A 19,619-nucleotide genomic window follows, 5' to 3' on the forward strand; every position below is an offset into this window, starting at 1 on the left:
ACAAGGATATAACAATGGGAAAATATTTACAGGTGTGTCTCATAGTCTGAAGAAAGCAGGAAAAGCGTTAGTATGACACTAAAGGAGGAAAAAATCCAAACCCATCTCTTCACTTCCCATTCTTCATCACTGTGATTTTTAAGTCTGTCTGGAAAGATGTATACACAACATCGTTGAGAAACTATCTATTGCAAATTATTGATCATTTTTATCTTGTTTCAAGTCATTCAGGCAATGTATCCTGTACTCTAAAGTACGAATTGCTGAAAGTGAGGGTGGATGGGCTAAGCCAGGTTACTGCCAGAATAAGCCTGATGACAATTTGGAGAACAAATCTTTCCAGAGAATTTTAATAAAAATGGAGTGTTTTTCTCTAATTTTTATGGTTACTCTAATATGCACTCAAACCCCTGGAAAGGTATAATTCTCCGTAAGGTAGGCATTGATGGTCCGCCATTGCTGCATCAGTTACAAAAGTTTTCTCATTGTAGGAGCACATATTTGGAGTGACACAGCTATATAAGATTGCTCTATTGCAGGCCTGCACAACTTGAAAAGCGGCAAGGGCCATATTACTCCAAAGAAAACAGCTGTGGGCCGCAAGTAGGGTTGCCAGATGCTTTCCAAAAAATACCGAACACGGGCTAAAAATTTTTGTTGAGCAAAAAAAAAACCCCACACGTGTCAGGCATACAAAAAAAAAAGACCTGCACTGCCCAGCTTCAGCACGCAACCACAGAAAATACCGGACATTACACAGAAAATACTGGGCATTACAAATACCGGACTGTCCTATAGAATACCAGACACCTGGCAACCCTACAACCCTAGCCACAAGGGTAGGGCTTGGGGGGAGTGGGTGTGTGTGACACTTTATTAAGAATTTTTCAATTAAATCAGGCCTACACAACATACTGCTCCCAATGCCCTTACCCTCTCCTCTCCTAGCATCACCTTTCCCCCTTCCACTGACCCCTCACCTCCTGCCCTTTTCCTCATTGTCTCCACTTGGCCCCTTGGCCTTTGTCTCTCCTGCACCCTGTCCTTTGGTGCCTTCCCCTTTCTCCTGACCTGTCCCCTTCCCCTCAGGGCAAGCCCCTTCCCCCCCTTCCTAGCTTATGCCTTCCAGTATGCGGGGCTGCTGGAGCCTTTCTGAATCCTGCGGTCGCCGGCCGTGATGTCACAACGCCACGTCACGCCAGCATCCTGGCGTCTGCTGGCGTCCCGCCTGCCGGCTCATGCCCTGCCTCCTCGCGCCAGAGCTGCACACAGGCAGCCCGGCAGTGAGAATTGCTGCATTTCCCCCTCCCCAGCGGCACTCTGGTCCTCTACCCGGCCAACGGATCGGATGGGGCTGCGCCACCTGTAGTTGTCAGTGAGCCCCTGAGGGCCTCATGTTGTGCAGGCCTGCTCTGTTGTATTGTTACGTTGAGCACCCATTTTCAAACTTACACAAAGATGAATGATTAAAATCTGCTTCACTGGATGTGGTTTGAGCTAAGTGGAAGAAAAACACATGTTTATTTATTTATTTATTAAGAACCAAGTTGCAGAATAAAAAGTGTGGAGAATTAGTGAAGTTACACAGTTTGATTTTTCAGAAGTGGCAAACTTCACAATTCTGTTGCATTAATGGAAGATGTGTGTGATAAGTACTACTGGAAATCAGTTTCTAAAGGTAGATTTTTGTTATCCACTCGGTTGCTATAGAGAAAATCATGTGTAGTTTTACTCAGTTACATAAGACATCAACATTTATTTAGTTAGGCTATGCCTATACATCATGGGCTATAGCAGCACAACCGTGCAACTATGTGGCAGGTTGAGTTGGTGCAGGCTGCACTTAGTGTTCGAGACAGCGGTTAGAGACAGTGGAACATCAGGAAGAAAAGGAAACTGAACTTGAAGAACAGATGAAACTGTGGAGCTATGATGAGGAAACACCAAGATACTGATACTTTTATAGTCAGCCTATACATAAACCACAAAATATTTGATTTCTTGTTAAATATTGTGCAAATGACTATAATGTCTATATTTAAATAGTGCTTCAGTGTAGACACTTAAGCCACATCTCCACTTATCTCGGTGCTCTTGCTATCAATCTTCCGGGGTTCGATTTAGTGGGTCTAAGAGAAACCCACTAAATTAAACAGAGGGCTCCTGGGCACCCGTAAGAGAAGTTGACGGAAACATTTCTCCCATCAGCCTTCTGCTGTGACGACTGCGCCAAGCTCAACGTAAGGTACATCAACTCCAGCTACGTAAATAACGTAGTTGTGTACCTTAAGCTGATGTTCCTCCCCTCCAGCATAGACCTAACCTTGCTATAGCAACAGAAAGGTTTTCTCATCACTGTAGGTAATCCACCTCCTCAAGCTACGTTGGTGAAAAAATTCCACCATCCTACATCAGGGGTTAGGTCATTTTACCTATATAGCTCGGGGATTTTCACACCCCTGAGAGATGTAGTTGTACTGATATGAGGAGGAGAGAAAATTTACATTGAGATTATAATATTTGAGAATATTGACATTCTGCTGCCTAAAGCACCTTAGGCTTGATTCTGCAGACTTACATATGTGCTTAGCCCAGGACGGGGCAAAATACGGCCCGGGGGCACGTGCAGCTGCGTGTTTACTAGTCCCTGCATTTCTCTGCTCTGCAGTGGGGAGGAGGCTTTGTGCGATCCCCCTGCCACCAGCCCAATCTTCAGCTCCTATTGGCTAGAAACAACCAGCCAATAAGAACTGACCTCAGCCAAACTCCCAGCTCCAATTGGCTGGAAAAAGCCAGCCAATCTGAGCTGAGAGATTAGCCAGAGGGACTGGAGAAGCCAGTGTTGAGAGCCACGTGGAGGAAGCAGCCTGTATTTTCAAGCAGGCTGGGGCTGCTGGCCAGGAGACAATTAGGTAAACTCCTTCCAGCCAGTGCCTGCGTCTGGCACCCCAACCCCTCCTGCATCCCAACGCCTTCCCCCAGATCACCATCCAAACCCTCTGCCCCAGGTGACAACTCCCTCCGAGACTCTGTCACCTCCTATACCCCTCCCCCAGGCCAGAATCCTCTCCTACACCCACACTCCCACCCTGACCCTACACTCCAATCTGCTGACCCAGGTCACAACCCCCTCCTCCACCCGAATGCCCTCTGAGACCTCACACCGTCTCCTGCACCCCAGTTCCTTACTCTGTGCGCCCTTCTGCACCCAACCTCCACCTTAGACCCTGCACCCCTCTCCACAGAAAAGTGCTGCCCTTGACCACCCACCAAAAATTATTGCCCACTCTGGCTTAGCCTTATGTCCTCCAAGGAGTTCCAGTGACTTTAATGCAACTACTCAACAATGTGCAAAGTTAAGTATGTGCATAAAATCACAACCTGAATTTGTAACAACTGTTGTTTATTGACTAAGTATCAAAGATTATATAACTATTACTTCTTGTTCTTTACATGTTGTTGGGGTTACAGATAAATAGTGATATTTCACATTTCACTTATTTTTGACAACTGATATGATTCAATAAAAAAAAATATTATTCCAAGCACCATGTTTCCCCAAAACAATTTACTTTATTGTTATTTCTATAAGTTTGAAGAAACAGTGATAAAATAGTTTCCTCAATTAAGACTTGGCTATCAGTGAACATTCTTTATTTTATGCTCTGTATATTTTTCAAGCAAAATAAACACATCATTTCAGGTGTTCTAGATCTGACTTTAGGCAGTCTATTAGAATTCAATAGAAGAGCAATTTCACATTTGCCCATCAGTAGCACCACGTGAGTGCATATATTCTTATACTTATTCATGATAAAGTTATTACCCCTGTGCAAAATACCAAAGGCTGGGTATAGAGGCACTAGCAAATATGTTACTATTTAATTAGATTCACAGTGTTCTGCCAAAATGTTTCTAACACCTTACAAGATCACGACATCCTGGGGGAAATCTCGGCCCCATTAGATTCAGTGGGAGTTTTGTAATTTGTCACAGTATAAAGACACAGAACTCAATTCAGCAAGCTACTTGGACCCCTTCACCCTCGGTCTACAATATTAAATAAGCAAAAGATAATTGTGGTAAATTTTTCAATTGATGTCAATTCTATGCAGGAAGTTATAGTAAATGAGCTGACATCTAGAACAACTAACAACGAATACCTTTTAAAATTAGTTTACAGTAATGTAATCATTACAATCAGACTTCTAATTCCTGGGAACATTGCTACTTTATTTTTTAATACGATTCATGTTTTTAATCAAATTTTATGGTCTCACATAGTTGTATTCTGACAGATCACAAAACATACTCCCTCCTGAATATTTTTACTTAATATTGCTATAAGGAATGGAGACGATTACTGTAACTGAAATATTGGAGAAGTTACTTTTGTTAATTCTTTCAATTAGTGTATTTTGTGCGTTTTGCCACATTTTTACAAAAGTAGTCACTCTCCTCTCTTCTGTGCCAGTCAGCTTCTCCTCTTATTTGTATTGATTTTTTTCTTACTGGAACCTGGGGATGAAAAACATTTTGAAATGTGGAAATGATAGGTGTATAACTTGAAATGGTTTTAGCTCATGTTTTGAAATGGAAACAATTTTGAGTGTTGCTTTTAACTTGTGTAAAGTCCTACGTACTGTATGAGTTTTTAAAGCTTTCCTTCAATACTTGTAAATTGCCTTATGTGTAAATATCAATTTCATTACCAAATTTGATGAATCCTTGTTTTACACATTTTATTGAAATGAATTTTAACTAGCTTGTTTTCAAAGTAATCCTTTCACTCCTAAGGTTTCTTCAGTGGGTTTATTGGCAGTTCTAATTCACTGTACTTTTTAACCAGAATTCATATTTATTTAAAATCAAAATTGGGCAGTCAGGAAAGGGAATATCCTAAAATGAATTGGTTTATGTGACTATTGTCTTGAACAATTACTTAGTAAATCATCATAGTCAATGATACCACTGTTTCTCAACCTTTTTTTAATATAAAGTACCCCTTTAAAAAATTATAAATACCCCCAGTACCTACAGTTTTCAGACACACACAATTTTTTCTATCATTGCAACACATTTGTTTAAATAACTTAATCATAGCCAGGTGGGCGATGAAATTTTTGGGTGTAAAAAGTACAAAAATAATAAAATACTGTAAAACTTAAACAAAAATTCAGTTTTCTCCAAATTTCAGTTGTGTTAACGTACCCCCCAGACTTCTCTCGAGTACCGCAAGGGTACTCGTACCATTGGTTCAGAAACACTGAACTATACAACATGGTATCCGTGTAACCAGATATGGCATCTTATTGAAAGACTATCCTATATTTAGAGGATGGAGGAGTTCAATCTGATCAGCCCTTTGTATCTCTAGCTGTGATCCTGAAGCAAGATCCACATCAATGATGGGGATTTTCTACCAGTATTAAGTACCTAATGTATATGACATTTAAAAAATAGTGATACCTAGAAACTGAGTACTGCAATTAAAGAAGAAACCACAAACAGAGCAGTTTCTCTGCTCTCTGACTCATTGGAAAAATATGCTTTTTGAGTGGCACTCTAGCTAGTCATAGCACTTTGTTCTGCAAGAAACTCTTTAGTGACTGTACCGCTAGGATGATCATAAGGTGCTCTATTGTGTATATGCAAATACAAAACACATATATCCTATTAATGGGATGCATGAGAGAAAATGGCACAGAGTACCAAGGATAAAGAAACTTTTTTGTAACCTCTTTCTAAAGGAGTAAGTAGTGTGGATCAAAAGAGAGCGGAGATGAGTATACTTACAAAGGGAGGAGTTAATCTAGGAGATATTGAAGTACAGGCAGTTCCCGAGTTACGCGGATCCGACTTATGTCGGATCCACACTTACGAACGGGGCTTTCTCGCCCCGGAGCTCGCAGGCAGCGGGACCGCCCAGAGCGCAGCGGTCCCGCCACCTCGACCTCCGGGGCGAGAAAAGCTGCTCCGGGTGCCCCTGGTCTGCTGGGGACCGTCTCCAGCAGACCAGGGACACCTGGAGCAAAGCCGCGGAACACGCGGGCAGCGGACAGCCCAGACGCGCCGCCGCTGTCCCGCTGCTGGCGTGTTCCGCGGCTTTGCTTCCGGTCTCCCTGGTCTGCTGGAAACCAACAGACCAGGGAGACAGGGAGAAAAGCGGAGAAAAGCCGCGGAGGACCCGGGCTGCGGGACCTCGGCGCGTCTCGGTCCCCCGCCCGCGTCTCCCTGGTCTGCTGGGAAGTGCACAGCTAGTACGCCGCCCCCCCCTCCCCCCCTCTTGCAGTCCAGGGTTTTCTCCGGACGCCTGTGGTAGAGCAGCTGGGGCGCTGCCGGTTAGTCCCGCAGCGCCGCTCTGGGCGCTACTGGACCAACCCGGCAGCACCCCAGCTGCTCTGCTCCAGGCGTCCTGATTCAGCTGCTGCTGGTCAGTTTCAGCAGCGACTGAATCAGGACGCCTGGGGCAGAGCAGCTGGGGTGCTGGTGGATTGGTCCAGTAGCACCGAAGAGCGGCTCTACTGGAGCAACCCAGCAGCACCCCAGCTGCTCTGCCCCAGACGTCCCCAAGTCAGCCGCTGCTGAAACTGACCAGCGCTGACTACAGGAAGCCCGAGACAGAGTTGCTCTGCCCCGGGCTTCCTGGAATCAGCTCCTGATCAGTTTCAGCAGCAGCTGACTTGGGGACACCTGGGGTTCTTAAATTGAATCTGTATGTAAGTCGGAACTGGCGTCCAGATTCAGCCTGTTGAAACTGATCAGAGGCTGATTCCAGGAAGCCCGGGACAGAGCAACTCTGCCTCGAGCTTCCTGTAGTCAGCCGCTGGTCAGTTTCAGCAGCAGCTGAATCTGGATGCCAGTTCCGACTTGCATACAGATTCAACTTATGAACAAACCTACAGTCCCTATCTTGTACGTAACCCGGGGACTGCCTGTACTTAAATCAGATAAGGGAAAGCAACCAGAGAATAAAAAAGTGGTCAGTTGCTGATACTTGTATGTTTAGAAAGCAATGACAGCACCAGCAAATATAACTATAGAATGGACTCAAAATCATCAAACTGAATAAAATTGCAGTGGCAATTTTAATTTTAATACTGGTGCCATCTTAACATGTTTCACAAGACTGATAATTTCCACATCTTACCAGCAGACTATAACCCTGTTTTGTACAATTGCTATCTACAATGTTGTGTGTTGTACGATGGTTAGATAAACAGGAAGACCACTGAGGCAAAGGAAAACAAAACAAAAATAATCAAACATGTTTATCTCTGGAACAATAAAATGGCTCCAGTGGCAGACACTTAATGAATTATACAATATGTAACTTAATTTTCTGGGTCCCAGATGTTTCATTTTTCCTGTATGAAGATGACTGAGCCTTGAATGGCAGTTGCAGGCAGTCCTTGGTTGCTCTGTGGGTCACATGCTTGAGTATGACTTGCATTTTAGTTGCTTTTTATATGCTGTTGCTTTATCGCACATGGAAAAATTGACATCATATTGGGCTGCTGAAGGCCTAGCCAAGAGTAATTCCATAATTTTATTATGCTTTGTGTTTAAGTGAGGGAGAAGGAAGGTTGCCGGTATTTAAATTCTGCAGCATTATTGAATCAGTGAAAGATGGAAGAAAGGAGTTGTAAGAAACCCTCTCAATTTGTAGTTGAAAACACAAGGTTTTATTGACGAAGATCTGTTTTAATGATGAAATATGATCGCTTTAATGTAATAGTTATGTAAATTAGAGGTGAATTGTGGTGCACTGCTGAGCTCTCATTTAACACTTCAGTTTGAATATTTGTCCACACAGATCGCAGTGTGTTAGTTGTGTGTGTGAGAACCTGAAATCTTTTAACCATCAGTGTCTGTTGGAGCTGGGCATGTACCCTGTACGTTCTCACAGCCCTTACAGTGAGGATTTAAAAGGCTGCCACTCCGTTCCTTCTCGCTGCCCATGATTTTGCTTCTGGCCAAGAGTAAGCCTAGGATTTCTGAGACATGTTTCTAATTTGCTGCCAAAATAACCTGATTTGTCTCCCTCACAGCCTTCCATGAACTTCTTTAATTACAGGGATTCTAATGAAGGTATTCCAGGAGAAGATTCAAGTGATACTGATAGCTGCAGGCTGTGCATGTCAATTCTGGTATTCTGCCTCAGTTGATCAGTCCCCCCTTTCTCTTTTAAACCTCTTGGACATTATCTGACAGAGCCAAGGCCTGGTTGCCCCCTCCCCCGTCAGTATAGAATCTTGCTGACTTTATTTGGTGAGCTGGCCTGTTCAGTAGCTCTGGAAAGCAAACTGGAAACTCTTTCCTTTGTATTCTTTTCAGAACCATGTTCAACTATTGGTCCCTTCTGTTTTGAGCTACTTATTGTCTTTAAAACATGTGGCTTTCGGTTAGCATAGTAGAAGTCTATTTAGCCACTGTATCATTGTACTGTCCATTCATTTTCCCCCATCCCACTGTTTCTAAATTTTGTAAAAATCTGATTAATGTGTTTCTACCAATGAGGGCACCATTTCCTACCTGGAACTTGAGGGGGTACTTGCTTCTTTGAAAAATTCTCCTTCTAAGCCCATGAATCACCTTCCTAATAAGATGGTCATTTTAGCAGCCATCATCTTCGCTTGCAGAGGAAAGAAAATCAAGCTTTACCATGTGGTAAAATGTAGCCTGCTACAATATTTCATAAGAACCAGGTAACTCTCACGTCTCATATAAAATATCTACCAAAAATTGCTTAATTTTCATATAAACCAGTTTATTTATCTGATTTTTTTTCTACAACTTCTTACTCCATTGAAGATTCCAGATTCTTAGGGCTACATCTTTTTCCTTTTACGTATCTAGGACAAAGTCTTTCTGCAGTCACCTCAGCTTTTCATGGTCTTTTGTAAATCTAAGACTTTTTTTCCTTATAAAATGTGTCCAAATGGGTTACAGGCTGCATTAAAATGTCCTGCTCTTTGAGTAAGCTACCAATTCCCTCTAAAGTTAGTTCACATTCAACATGAGTAACTTGTTTCAGGGAGTCCCTGCTTTTAAGTTTCAAAAAAGGGCAACAAAAATGATAGGGGTTTGGAGTGGGTCCCCTATGAAGAGAGATTAAAAAGACGTGGACTAAGGAAGAAAAAGAAAAGAGACTAAAGGGGGGGATACGACAGCGGTCTGTAAAATCATGACTGGCGTGGAAAAAGTGAATAGGGAAAAGTTATTTACTTATTCCCACAGTATAAGAACTAGGGGTCCCCAAATGAAATTAATAGGGAGCAGGTTAGAAAAAAACAAAAGGAAGTTTTTCTTCACTCAGCGCACAGTCAACCTGTGGAACTCCTTGCCAGAGGATGTGGTGAAAGCTAGGACTTGAACGGGGTTCGAAAAAGAGCTGGATAGATTGATGATTAGGTCCATCAATGGCTCTCAGCCAGGATGGATTGGAATGGTGTCTCTAGCCTCTGTCTGGAAATGGATGACAGGAGAAGGATTGCATCATGATTACCTGTTGTGTTCCCTCCCTCTGAGGCATCTGGTATTGGCCACTGTCGGCAGATAGGATACTGGACTAGATAGATCTTTGGTCTGACCCAGTCTGGCCGTTATGTTCTTAAAATCTGTAGAGCAGCTACCAACCTCCCATGTCCTTGAGAAATCACTTCCAGCTACTCTTCGTGGGCAGATGCTTAAAGAAAATACTTACTTTACAATAACTGATGCTTTTGTCCCTATGGCTCTCACAACCCATCCTCCTGCACAGTAATATGGAGCCCTTATCTGGATTTGTTGGTGAAGGAGTTGAGAGGCGTTTGGGACCTATGTTCTGGAGCAGAGTCTTTGCACTATGAGTCATTCTGGTGAAGCCATGTGGAAATCAGTGGCAGCTTCATTTAAATTTTAATGTTTTTAATTGACTCGATACAACTATGAGAGAAGCAGTAATCCCTCTCTGATGTCAATATTAAATTAAAGTGTTTTTATTCTGTTCTTACATTTTCACTGTGCTCCAGATTTAGGGATACTGCAGAATGGGTGAGGCAGGTGTTTATCCCAGAGTCACAGATGAGTTGGATGTTCCTTCCAAAATGGAGAGCAATGAAATAACTAATAATCTCAATCTTAAATTGTTTTTCTTTTTCAGAGTTCACAGCCTATTAAGCTCAGTAGGGCAGATCACAGTGCTCTAAGAGATGTTGTTTGAAGCCATCTACAGATTCAGGATTGTAACCAATTCATAGTTTTTATGGCTATTTAAACTTAATCAATGTACTTTTAAGTTTCTTATCAGATTTTAAGTTAAAACTCATAGGACCAGATTCTCCCTCCCTACAGTTGGTGGCATAGTAGTGTGCCTGTTGAATAGTTACATTAGAATAAACTCTTTCAACAGTTCCATTTAAGTGAGCAAATGTAGCAAAAACTAGCCCACAAAGAGTGCACTGGAATGATCTTTGTGGTTCTGATTCACTGAGCTATGTTTTCTAGACCAAAATGGAATCTCCTGCCTTCAAGGCTGAGTATTACACAGTGCCTTGTACATAATACATAAATGAAGGCTTGTTTCTATATATGCATAAAAAGGTGAGAGAACTTGTATTTTTTATAATAAATACTTTTGCTGAGCAAACAATGTACATAGCTATTAGAGACTGAGAAGTAAGTGATTTTAGGCTGTCGGAGTGCCAGCTATTGATGTGGTGGTTGAGCTTTTAAAATGAAAAGAATGAATCCTTTTGAAGATTCTTCTGAATGCTGTTGACACTTGCTCTTCGAAAGAGCATACAGTAATTTAATTCATTACTCTACTTAAAGATAATATTTATGGTTACAGCACAGCCTCACTGGGTGTTCAGAATACTATGCTAGAGATGCTTAGTTGAAGTTCTTGAAGCGTCTGAATCTTTTATTAGATCTATTCAGAAGTATTAAGATGTAAAAAAGCAAGATTGGAGGAATAGCTTTATGAAAAGGAGACAGTAGCCTACCTAGGGGAGCCAGCTGCCTGGCTGGGCTCCTGGGCAATATTGGGATGTAGCTGTCCTGGAAGGGGTGGGGGTCTCAGGAAGAAGAGGTGGGGCCAGGAGCAACCAGCTCTCAACATAGCCTGGACCTTGACACTCCTCCCCCTCCCCCGCTGCCAGCCCTCAGCACTGTTCAGAGTGTGGTGCTCTGATGGCAATTTAAAGGGTCCAGTGCTTCAGGCACTGCCTTAGTACCAGCAGTAGCAAGCCCTGGGTCCTTTTGAATCACCAGGCCCTGGGGTAGTTGCCCTCTTTGCCTCCCCCCCCTTGGCAGGCCTGAGCATACCCAAAATAAACCAAGTGGTATGTAGCTGACTGACTATAAGAACAAAGTTGCCCTTACACATGGTGGACACTTTCCATGGTAGTCAATGAGATTCTAGATCTGAGGGTGGGACTTGAAGCACTGTTTTTAGAGCCCTGCAGGCTTGTTTAGCTTCTTGTGCTTGACTGTTCCCTCAGTGCTATGGGAAGTCTCTTCAGTTGTGTCCCACGTAGGCTATTGATTTAAAGTACTGGGATTTATACTACTTTGCAAGTAGATACAGTGATTGTCCTAACAAGTTTAAGTACTTTGTCTTCACCTGCCAGGCTCTGCATTCAGCCTCAGCTTGCATCTGTGTGTTCCCTTCTTTCTACTTCCAGTCTAGCTCCCTTTTCTTCTCTGAAGCCTCTCTCCTACATCCCTGTTTTCTATCCCCCTCTCACGACGTTCTTTATGTTTAGAATATTCTCCCTGTTCTCAGGTAACAGGCAACCTTTACCTCCGCCTTAAAATTCTTCCTCAAAAACATGTCTTCTACAGAGTTTTCCAGAAATGGACTTTTACACCACCTCCAACTCATACTGGCATTTCATGCTTTGTGTGTTTGAGCTGCTGTTGGTTTGTATTCGACTGTGATCTTGTAGCCAGGGACTGTCATCTTCAACTTATAATTGGAGCCAGAAATCTTGTTGGCTTGGAATGAATGACAATAATCACACCAAAATAGCTCTTTATTACATTGAAGTTTTCCTTTAAGAGCTGGAAACGTTTTTTTCCTAAGTGAAGATAAAAGTTTGTTCAGTGCTTTAACTTGACCTCTTCCATCTGACCCATCACTGGAGATGCCAGATTTGATCATTTGATTGTTCTGGTACTTATCTTGTTAAGAGACACTGTTTTCCATATGAAAATCCTTTTCTAAAAATAGTTTCATTTTAATTCATGCTTTAGCAGTGGGAATAGACTTTTTAGGCCTGATGCTTTAAAAAAAAGTGAGATTTCTATTTCAAAACTGGCATAAAGGATACAAATATTCATAGGCTCATATAGTTCATCATGTCACTGGTACCTAAACATTTGGAACTATATTGGTTTGAAGGGAAAATATAGTCAATAAATAATGTATATTATTCATTCAGAACATCTTTTGCATGTCTTCTTCCCAGTAAAACAGCTCATCAGCTCATGCCAAAAGAGAAAAAATTGCATCTCAAAACACATGTTGGTCTGTTTTCCATATTGTCCAAAGGATACCTCAACAGGCAGTTCTTGTAGCTCCTGTGAATATTCGAGATTTTGTACAAATGGAGAGTTTAAAACAATTGCATTTTGTGTGTATATGTAAATGGTATGTGTGTATAGAAGAATTATGTATAAAATAAAGAATTATAAATGTGCTAATCAAATACTCTAAGCAAGAGTGCAAAACCAGCAATTCAGCCAAGATTTAAATCCATACAGGTAGGATCTCTGGTTTGGCACCTTCAGGACCTGACCAGTCTTGAACAAGGAGTTTGCTGGAACAGGGGGGAGGTCCCTTGCTACTGGCCCCTGAGCCCACCGCCCCTCCCTGCTGCTGGCCCCAGCTTCCCACCCTTTCCCCTCCCCACACCCAGTTGGTTCCCAGCTGCCAGCCCTCTGGCCACTGGGTTCCCAGCCAGGACTCCTTGGACCAGGAACATCCATCGTCTTGCCAGACCACAGATGTTGCCGGACCAGAGAGTTTTGGGAGGTCCAACCTGTACTCAGCAAGTTGATCCAATATCAAGAGTCCACCAGCATCCTGGTGTAACATCAGATATTCTCCAACCCCTCTCCTAGCACAGACCTGAGCAAATAAATGGGCCATACTACATGTCCAGCAGGAAAAGAAAAAGGTGAACTGTTTTGCCCCAGCAGGAGAGAATCCCAGAATCCAAAAGCCTTCACTGATGATGTCCTACTACCAGACCCCCCCTCTCCAAAAATGAAAGATGTTTGCATAAAATAGGACCACTTTTCTCCTCATGCTGTGGGGCTCCGATCCTGTAATTGCATTCAACTGAGCAGAGTCCCATGGAAATGAATGAAGCTTAGTGCAGGGGCAAGAATTTGCATGGGCAGAGTTCTTGAGTGCTTGCTCATGTCCATTCAGCTTAGGCGTCTGTGCTCCATACATGCACCGGTGCTGGAAGTTTTTCCATCAGCCATGTCTGTAGGGGACCGGCGCTGGTGCCCCTTGGAGTGGTGCACTCCATATGGTGTGGTATATAGGATGCCACCAGTTCTACTCACCCTCAGTTCCTTTTTGAAGGCAGTGCTTGGAACTATGATGCTACTGTCACCCTTTCCAGACGTTGCCTCCAATAGGGGCATGCCCTGGTTCCCAAGCTTTAAGCCATGTAATCACTGCAGGAGGTCTGTGCTCATTACCAACAGCCGCTTGCAGTGCTTGGGCAAAGCTGGTGTCAGTGATAAGGGCAGGATTTGCAAGTTTTTCAAACCGAGAACTAAGATGGAGACATTTGGTTGAAAGCCATCCTTATGGAGTCCGCCTTCACCCCGGCACAGGAATGACAGCCAGATGTGGTGCAAATTGCTCCAGGCAGCGATGGGAGTCCCTGCTAGCTTTTAGTGCCATCCACACCAAAGGCCCTACAAGCAGTGTGGGACATTGTGTCATGGCTGGTGCTGCCCACATCAGTTGTAGATGAACCAGAGTTTGGACCACCCTGTCCCCCTTCCAGGCAGCACTCCCTGTATAGTGACACATGATGCTAAAGATCACTCCCTCATCGCCAGCATACTTCTTATTGGGACAGGCAGAAGGCCCATAGCCCAGCGTGGCCACAGGTGGGGCAGCAGGGCACAGAGGCTTGAGGTGTGGCTCGCCGATGACAGGGTGTAGACCATATGAGGCATGCACCATCTGGCAAAAGTGGCATACCAAAGACTGGAACTTCCCACAATTCTGATGCCACTCACAGGAGAGATCACCCACCAGCCGGCACTGTTCGCAAACCAACATCGATCTCCCAGACTGACTTCTCCAAGTTGCACTTCCAACAGACATCAGGCATATTCTCGATCCTGGTCAAATTTCCAGCACCCATCTTCTGTTCTATCAACTTGTTGCTGGCCCATGGCTGCCGCAGGCCCTCTGACTGATATCTGTCACTGGGAATCCATTCCAGGTGCTCCTTAGAGTCCTGTAGATTTCATTCAGCCAGAGGTGGCTGATATAGGACCAACAAGTGTCACTACTCACCCTTATCCTGGTCACAGGGCAGCAACATCTCTAGCAGCCTTAGCTCAAAGTGTGGCTCCTCACCAGCTGTGCAAGCTCCACTACTGGCAGTGCTGCTCTTGGCCCCCACAGTGGTAGCCTTTGAACCCATGGAGGTTCACCCCGCCCTCTCAGGTAGCCTTGGAGGGACTCTAAGCCACTTCACAAGCTCCTTCTGGCACTGGAGCCTTCAGTGACGGCCACCCTACCGATTCAGGAAGAGGCAAAAGAGAGCAATCCACTGTTCCTTCACTGCCTGAAGAGGACCCTTCATTGCAGGCGGCATACTTGTCTTCCCCCAACAAAGCTTTAGCGGGAGTTCTCCTCATAGTCCCACAGGATGATGCAGAGGCCCATCGGGTCTTTTTGAAGAGGGTGGCTGCCTATCTTGACCACCAGGTCGAGAAGCTGAAAACCCGCAATCACCCTCTTTGGAGTACTTGGACAGGTGGCCCTGGCCAACGTGGCTCTGCCGCTACACCATTAGCTTGCTAGGACTGCTAAGATCCTCTGGCAGACTCCCTCCTTGTTGGCCCCAATTTCTAAAAGAGCATAGGGAAAGGACTTTTTCCCTGCCAAAGGGCATGAGTACTTGTACACCCAATTCAGCTCCTCACTCCCTGGTAGTAGATGCAGCGAGACACTCTGATTGTTAGTGTCAACCATGTGCTACTCCTAGATTAAAGATTCACGGAGACTTGACCTGTTTGGGCTAAAAGTTTATTCATTCTGTAGTCTACAGCTTTGAGTAGCAAATCACTCATAGGCTGCTATTTTAATATGCAGCGGCCCATGTCCATCTTTGAGTCTGCCCTTCCTGAGGCCTCCAGGAAGGAATTCCAGGTGATTGTCAAGGAGGATGCTATGGTGGCAAGAGCGGCACTCCAGGTGGCATTGCATACGGCAGACTCTGACACTTGCACTGTGGCAACATCAATCTCCATGCAAAGGGCACCATGGCTGCTCCTCTCTGATCTCTCCACAGAGGCCCAGCAGTTGATTCAGGATTTCCCCTTTGATGGCCCGGCCCTGGTTGCGGAGCAAACCAATTCAAAGCACCGTGGCCTTAAAAGTCTTCCATGTCTTCAAGATTGTATGAGACTTATAAGTCCCCGGACCCTCCTCCCATAAGTGATTTAAACTGCAGCCTCCCTGGGGCCGAGGGAGCCACTCCCTCCAGAAGCCACCTTACAACAAATCCAGGGGCTTTAAGAAGGAACTGAGAGTGGGAAGAGCCAGGAGCACCATATCTACCGCACCATATGTGGGCTACTCCAGAGCACGCCAGAGCTGAAGGAAAAAACTTCCAGCACTAGTGCATGTGGTGAGCACACACCTCTAAGTTGAATGAACATGAGCAACCTATCTGAAGGACACCAGTTACAGAACAGGAACATAGCCTTTTGTCTAAGGTAGCCAGCACCTAATACCAGTATATGAGTTGTTTGGTTGGACTGCTTTTTCCTTAATTTCTTATCTTTCTGAAAACCCTTCACAGTCTCTTCAATCTTTGTAAAATGTATTAAGCACCTGACTCAAAACTAACAAATGCAATTTCATATTTTTGAAAAATAATCTAAGTATCAATTTAAAATTCCTGGTGTCTCATTTCTTAAAATTTTTAAATGAAACTTTAAAAAGAGAAAAATTGCTGTAATGTTAAAATAGTAAGAGCTTGGTCAAAAATGAAGTTAGGAAATTCAGATACAAACTTGAAATTTCGCTATTTATTTCCTTCACTTTGCCAGGTATTGCAGCACTTCCAGCAAAGTATGGAAAGTGGCCAGATGTTTGTAGAATACTATAGTATTTGGATACCCCAGCAGAGTTGAAGCAGCTTCAACCTTAATTTTCTGTTTTTTCCAGCATTGTTCATTTTCTACGAGTCAGATGCCAAAAACATAACCTTTTGAGTAATCTGTTATAAGTACCGTATTTTCCGGCGTATAGGGCGACTGGGCGTATAAGACGATCCCCTATCTTTTTAATTAAAAGATAGGGTTTCATCTTATACCCCAGCGCCCTTCCGCCTCCTTTGCTCCCGGTGTCCCTGGTCTGCTGGAGATGGTCCCCAGCAGACCAGAGGCACCGGGAGCAAAGCCGCCAGGAGCGCCTGGGCTCCCCCCCGCCGGAGCCCCTCCGCGGCTTTGAAAGCCTCGGGGGAAGCCGGCGGGGGGGCATCCCAGGCGCGCATGGGATGCCCCCCCGCCGGCTTCCCCCGAGGCTTTCAAAGCCGCGGAGGGGCTCCGGCGGGCGGGCAGCCCATGCGCGCCTGGGATGCCCAGCCGCCGGCTTCCCCCGAGGCTTTCAAAGCCGCGGAGGGGCTCCGGCGGGCGGGCAGCCCATGCGCGCCTGGGATGCCCCCCCGCCGGCTTCCCCCCAGGCTTTCAAAGCCGCGGAGGGGCTCCGGCGGGCGGGCAGCCCATGCGTGCCTGGGATGCCCCCCCGCCGGCTTCCCCCGAGGCTTTCAAAGCCGCGGAGGGGCTCCGGCGGCGGGGCATCCGGCGTACAAGACGACCCCCGATTTTTGGGGGATGTTTTTTAACTTCAGAGGTCGTCTTGTACGCCGGAATATATGGTACTGTAAAAATTTTGTGTTTTGCTTGAAGTATGCAAGTCAAGTATTTTTAGATAAAATGTACAATGGTAGTGACCCTACAGTAGCAAACTGATGCATAATTATATTTCCCAATCTCTTCAAGATTCTTTGAGCTTTTGATTGTAGCAGCTCTGGCATTGAAACGGACCCTAGTCTTTGAGCTCTTCTTTGTTATAATTTATGCAGCATCCACATCTCTGCAGATGTTGGACATAAAGGAAAGAACACACAGTTCTTTCTCCAAAGAGTGTGGGAGCAAAATTTTCTGAAATTTTCTTCAGTCTTATTAAATATTATATAGTACCTATGCATAAGAAAAGAACAGCAGGCATAATAATTGAGAGGGAAGTACATACCTGTGTGGAAAAGTGAGATCCAAAATGGAACTAGTAGGTGAAAAGTTTTAGCCTTTCAGACTTAACTGTGTCCTTTTAAAATATTTTTTCAATCTGGTATTTTTCTGTATGAATGTTAAAAAATGCGCAACAGACTGAAAACACACAACCTAGGGGCTTTTCTTCACCATATAGTAACAGTGTTTGTGCTCATTTGTTTTCTCAGGGCTGATGAAATTGAGATGATCATGACGGACCTCGAAAGAGCAAATCAGGTAAGATTTTAAAATAAGCTTTACTCAAACATTTTTTTAAACTTCCATTGATTTTTATCTTGGTAAATATTCCCTGCTCTGGTGGTCTCCTGGCAGTTCTAGTGTCTTACCCATGTTTAGGAGTCTAAGCTTACTACTTTGTATGGCTGTGTAAGCTGCAGATATAGCGCGGGAAACTCTGTAAAGACTCTGTGTCTGCAATATGCAATGCTGTTTACAAGCAAACATACTTTTTTAGTTTTTAATTCTATTTTGTTTTTTAAATGCTTCAAGTGTTTGCAACAGCACCACATGTGCCTATTGATTGTGACTAGCTTCAACCAAGTTGTACCTGTATTGCTTTCCAATGTGGTTATACTGTATTGGTCCCAGGATATTAGAGCGTCAAGGTGGGGGAAATAATCGCTTTTATTGGACCAACTTGTGTTGCTTTTCCTTATCCACAGTAGTTGGTCTAATTAAAGATATTTCCTCACCCATTTTATCTCTCTGCTCTTGTTGGCTGTGTGAGGGAACTGAATCTGTTTGCTCACAGCCAAGAATCAATAAGACAACATATTAGGCAGATCAGCTCTTGTTAAAAATAATCTTCAGCAGCTGATCACCACATTCCCAATCTGACCAAACAGATGCCAGACAATAGCTACATCCTCAGGCTTAAATTTTCAAAAAGTGACTAATGAGTTTGTGCTTCAGTGTTTGGGTGGTCAGTGTAAGAAATGTTAGAACGGGAATATTTATTAGAAAAAAGCGAAGCATTTGCCCTTTGAAAACCCAGTTCCTTTAAGGTGTCAACTGGGGGCAGAGCAGAGCGGTAGAGGTGGAACAAAGCCAAGGTGGGGACAAAGCTGGGCTGGGATCAGAGTGGAGTTGTGGCTAGGATCAGAACTGCTTGCAGGGCTTGAGTGCCCCTTCCTTGCCCCCCATAAGGCTAGTCCAGGCCCTGTCTCACAGTCCACCCTCCTCCCAGATGTTCCTCCCACCTCAATAGGGGGTCATCCCTCACATTTTGGTTGACTGCTGCTGCCTACAAAAAATGTATTTCTATTTAAATGGTCCAAACTGGAATGTGGTTCAGAAGAGATATTCAAAGAACAACAGAGCCTTGGGCTGAAAAACATCATTATCCGAATTTTTCTGCTTAAAATAATAAATATATTTTCATTTTCAAATACAAATATTTTATATTTGAAAATCATTTCCTTCTCTTAGCTGTCAAATCCTGAGTTCAGAATTCTTGCTTTATTTGATGACACACCTACATCTTTTGTAGCCAGTGGGAAAAGCCATTGCCTTCTCTGTTGCAACTGATGACGTATTTCACTTTGTAGAAGAAACAGATCCCTGATCTTAGGTCATGAAAGGGAATCAGCACTTCATTTAACCCCTAGGATATTCAGAGAGTACATTCTCATTTGCCAAAGGCCATCTTGAGGGCCATCCCTCAGCAAGTTTGCGGATGACACTAAGCTAGGGGGAGAGGTAGATACGCTTGAGGGCAGAGATAGGGTCTGGAGTGACTTAGACAAAGTGGAGGATTGGGCCACAAGAAATCTGATGTGGTTCAACAAGGACAAGTGCAGAGTCCTGCACTTGGGACGGAAGAATCCCAAACATAGTTACAAGCTGGAGACCAACCAGTTAAGTAGCAGTTCTGCAGAAAAGGACCTGGGGGTTACAGTGGATGAGAAGCTGGATATGAGTCAACAGTGTGCCCTTGTAGCCAAGAAGGCTAATGGCATATTAGGTTGCATTAAGAGGAGTATTGCCAGCAGATCCAGAGATGTCATTATTCCCCTTCATTCGGCTTTGGTGAGGCCACATCTGGAGTATTGTGTCCAGTTCTGAGCCCCCCC

At 44.2% G+C, this 19,619-nt stretch overlaps 1 protein-coding gene across 5 annotated transcripts in view; it reads left to right on the forward strand.

Annotated features, from left to right (window-relative positions):
• Positions 1-19,619, forward strand: part of CUX1 (cut like homeobox 1) — a 397,218-nt gene that overhangs the window by 225,066 nt on the left and 152,533 nt on the right. For all 5 annotated transcript variants that reach the window (XM_075904405.1, XM_075904407.1, XM_075904408.1 and 2 more), the window contains exon 9: positions 17,715-17,763. In XM_075904405.1, the coding sequence (XP_075760520.1) occupies positions 17,715-17,763 (49 nt within the window). The remainder of the gene's footprint in view (positions 1-17,714; positions 17,764-19,619) is intronic.

Source organism: Pelodiscus sinensis, chromosome 21 (genome assembly GCF_049634645.1).
Source record: "Pelodiscus sinensis isolate JC-2024 chromosome 21, ASM4963464v1, whole genome shotgun sequence".
NCBI lineage: Eukaryota > Metazoa > Chordata > Testudines > Trionychidae > Pelodiscus > Pelodiscus sinensis.